Raw genomic sequence first — 4,030 nt, 5'->3', positions numbered from 1 at the left:
GGTTTCTATTTTATTCATTGTGTGATTAGGGATTTATGGTGTTGCAAAATGACAACTCTATCCTGTGTCAATAAGCGTCTAGAACTGATGTTGATGCGTCAGTGTTGATGAGTGGAAGAAACGTGACTGTGGTTTCACTAAACTGAACGATTTGAGAGTATGGTGTATGTTGCACTTGCTACCTTGTTTCGGGTTCTGCACGTTATGTTATTCTCTACACACTATAGAATAATTATTAATACATAGTTCTTGAAAGTAATTATGCTGACTCATGTCAATTGTGGATCAGAGTACATTTGATAATTTCCGTATCCTTGTTATTCCACTAAATAAATAATCTGCACGAACCTTAATTGATTAAAAGGAATCATTAGGACTTAGGAGTGAACCATCACAAAAAGAGACGGCAGTTTTTTTTATAATTGAAGAATGCAGGTATACAAAATGAGTGATCCAACTAAATTTACGCATAGATTTATAAGTAGCCCGAACATGGTAATGTTACATACTTTCAAGGATCATAACGTATAAAATGTAAAGAAATGTATCTCAGAAGCTTTTCTTTGGATAATAAAACGAAGGTTGCTGTCCTTCTTTATTTAACCTTTAATACAAACACATGACATCAAAGGTAGACACCAAATCTTTATCTTACCCAGAAGACTCATCTAGTTCCATCTGATTCTCACCAATAGCTGGATTCCTGATCACAGTGAAAGTTTGATCCAAAGAGTATAAGTAGCACAAAAATTATGGCTCGGTAACATTAATTAGTAACTCAGTAAAGTTTAGAAGGAGCAAAGAAAATGATAGATTATACCTACACCTGAATGAAGATTGAAATTCAGGTTGATTTGGAATACCCAACCAATGCCCGAGGTGTAATACTTGTATGAACAAAGACTGAAGGAAGAAGTAGCAGAACTGCATAGCTATACCAATCTTTTAGAGGGAGAGAGAAATTATTAGAGGCTTAGGGCAAGTCTTTTGTCAAGTACCCAAGAGACCGGTTAGCCGAACTAGTTCGGACTTGATTGATGTTATTACTCAAAGACTTCAGAAGTGCCAGCCACGTAGATATCTTTGATGTGCCTGATCTGTGGCCAGTCATCACCGGTTCCTTCTTGGCACCTTGGCAACAACAATGGGCAGCTCCGAATCACTAACTTGTTTAGTGATTTGAGTTGGGACATTGTTTTGGGAAGCGAATGTAAGTTGTGGCAATTTTCAATGTGAAGAATATTAAGGGATTTGAGATTGCCTATTTCCTCTGTCAAAGTTTCTAACTCAGGACAACCGTTGATCCATAGAGCAGCTAGAGATGTAAGATGTTTGATTCCTGATGGAAGAGATTTCAGCTTAGCAACTTCCTGTATTGTCAGATGCCGGAGCATTTTGAGACCACCCCATTCCTCACTAGGTAAGTCCACTCCTGTACAGTTTGTGATGGTCATGGTGTTAAGTGAGCGAAGATGGCTGAAACTTTTGACCACTGACATTTTCTCACTGATCCAAAGATATTGGAGTGAGAGAAAGTTTTCTAGCCAGTTATTCGGTAGATAAGACTCTTCCTCTACGTTGTTAATTTTTAACCGCATCAATCTGGAGAGGGGAGGAGCAGGATTTGAAGTTGACCTATAATTTATGGTGTCCAACAACGTTCTCATGCTGGAACCCTCCAAAATCAGCCTCACGTCAAGATTGGGATACAATGGCATAGAACTTAGTTTTGGACAGTATTTGACATCCAAAATTGACAACGAGCTAAATAATATGGCATTGTTGTGAGCGGTTTCACTAGGCCTCCACCAACTTGTGAGCTCTGGGCAATCTGATATCGACAAATAATCTAGCATGCATAACCCCAGTTCTGTGCTTCCTTTGGTTCCATCTGTTATGTATTTCAAAGAGTCCAACCTCTCAAGTCTGAGAACTTTAAGATTAGGGAATCCGTTCAATGCAGGGAGAGATGTGCACATGGAGCAGTTGTTCAAAGTAAAGCTAACAAGATTTTTGAGGGACGAGAGCCAAGTTGAAAATGCTGTACCTCTATATCCCTTTATAGATAATCCTTGAAGATTTGGATGTGGCTCAAGACGATCCAGCAGTGATTTTTCATTGTCTTTCTTATTGTTATCATCATCATGACTCCATTTCAGACTGATGTCCCAAAGATGCTCTTTGTCTTTCAAATAGGCACGCCCAACATGCCGTGGTTCCTCAAATTTCAAGCGCTCCAAGTGTAGAATTTCCAAACCCCCTCTTAAGTTTTTAAGATTCATCAATTCTGCAAAACCTTGCAATTGCTTGTGCTTGCAATTATTGTTGCTGACTGTGAAATGGGACAATCTCTCAAGCTTTGTTAGCTTCCCCAATGTTGACGGCATGTGTGCCAGATGCAGGCACCCCTCTAGCTCCAGATGCTTGAGATTCACTAGATGCTGTACCTCATCAGGCAACTTTTTGAGTTGATGGCAATGGGACAGTTTTAATGTCTGTAAGCGCTTTAGCTTTCCAATGGAAGCGGGAAGTTTGTCCATGTTATTATGAGATAGGTTGAGGTATCTTAAGAGCTTTAACTCTCCAATTGAACTAGGCAGCATCCTCATGCCTAAATCTGCTAGGCCCAACACATGCAAACTCTCGAACGCACGGAAAATCGCATCACATGCAGACAGGCTTAATGTGACATCATGTGGAATTCGTGAGGACCAGTCGTTGTTACCTGGTAGGGGGAAGAGAATGGTACGCAAATGTTTCTTAGTTTTATTGAGGGATTCGGGAATCCCATTTGAAAAATCAAAGTCTTGAGTTAAAAACACTCGACGGACAGTTTGCATGACACTCTCGCCACGGTCATCCATGTAGCAGCGGCCCTCGCCGGCTACGAATCTTGACAGATCAAGCAATAGCGGGTTATACATGCCGCAATCTGTAATGCTGCCAAATTGGTCTTCTCTAACGGAAAGGATTGATCTGCGACAGAATTCTTTTATAATGCTAATTCCCAATTCTTCTGGTTGAGAAGAAGAATTGAATGGGCCCAAAAATCCCTCTGCCATCCAAAGCTGAACTAGTGTCTCAACCTTGACTGCTTGACCTGCCTTAGGGAATATAAATGGTAAATAAGCAAAGCATTGTTTCAGATGCCAGGAGGGGAGCTCATCGTAGTACATCGTCTTCATCTCCTGCATGAATATCCGCTCCAAATTCTTTATGTCTGCTTCAGAAATTGCTTCACGAGTCTTCAACATTGTTGCCAATTTTGTTATTGCTGCAGGGACTCCCCGGCACTTTTTAATCAACTTCTTTTGGGCATCACTGGTCTTTGATTCACTTGAAACTCCTCCTATAACTTTCTCAAATAAAGCCCAAAAATTTTCCTCTCCCAGAATGTCTAGTCTCAAAGTATATCGGACCAGCTTGGGGGGCCCTAAACTATTCTGCGTGGTTACAAGGATTACACCACCAGATGAGCCAGGAACCTCCCTCAGTTCTCTACGCAAACTGAGCAGTTCTTCATGGTTCTCGCTTCGTAAATCATCCAGCACTAGAAGGAATCTACTTCTTCTCGTGGCTTCTTCAGGATTAAGATCTTCAATTTTCTTCATTCCCTTCCCCTCTATCTCTAGTTCACGAATCATTTCTTTCTTGACAGACTCAACATAAGAGTTGCCATGGATACCACTAATCCATATCACCGAAAATTTTGTTGTCACTCTAATATCACAGCAAACTAATTCAGCAAGTGCTGTTTTCCCGATCCCTTTCATCCCCACAATCCTAAGCACCGAAACAACACCTTCAACTGTTGTCAAAGACAAAATCCTATTTATGATTTCTTCGTTTTCGTTTTCTCTTCCGGCAATCTTTCTTTCTCCTTCTTCCACAACCGTCTTTGTCAACATGCTTCTTTTGTATATCTCCATTGGGGTCACATAAACTACAATGGGTTGTAGCCACTTTTCGACTTTCTGCAGATTGTGAAGTAGGCCACAAGATGCAAGGTGACATGAAGAAAAACATATGT

The 4,030-nt window shown here is 40.6% G+C and overlaps 2 protein-coding genes across 3 annotated transcripts in view; both read right to left on the bottom strand.

Annotated features, from left to right (window-relative positions):
* LOC107639817 (putative disease resistance protein RGA3) lies at window positions 385-4,024 on the bottom strand. Of its 2 annotated transcripts, none has more exons than XM_016343420.2 (2): window positions 821-4,024; window positions 385-703 (listed from the first exon to the last, which is right to left on the bottom strand). In XM_016343420.2, the coding sequence occupies exon 1, from the start codon at window positions 3,927-3,929 to the stop codon at window positions 1,044-1,046; it is 2,886 nt and encodes a 961-aa protein (XP_016198906.1). In that variant the 5' UTR covers window positions 3,930-4,024; the 3' UTR covers window positions 385-703; window positions 821-1,043. The 2 variants fall into 2 exon arrangements, with proteins under 2 accessions (XP_016198906.1, XP_016198908.1); XM_016343422.2 differs by having other exon boundaries at window positions 825-4,024.
* The window catches only part of LOC107637041, a 17,200-nt gene continuing 17,113 nt past the window's right edge, over window positions 3,944-4,030 (bottom strand). Inside the window, exon 7 of the mRNA XM_016340492.2 lies at window positions 3,944-3,974. Within this exon, the coding sequence (XP_016195978.1) occupies window positions 3,944-3,974 (31 nt within the window). The remainder of the gene's footprint in view (window positions 3,975-4,030) is intronic.

Source organism: Arachis ipaensis, chromosome B04 (assembly GCF_000816755.2).
Source record: "Arachis ipaensis cultivar K30076 chromosome B04, Araip1.1, whole genome shotgun sequence".
NCBI lineage: Eukaryota > Viridiplantae > Streptophyta > Magnoliopsida > Fabales > Fabaceae > Arachis > Arachis ipaensis.
The sequence above is the reverse complement of the archived record's forward strand: the minus strand, read 5'-3'. Positions and strand labels throughout refer to the sequence as shown.

Bases quoted from the DNA above. Each gene is read 5' to 3' on its own strand.
- LOC107639817 (XM_016343420.2), bottom strand. From the start codon at position 3,929: ATGGAGATATACAAAAGAAGCATGTTGACAAAGACGGTTGTGGAAGAA.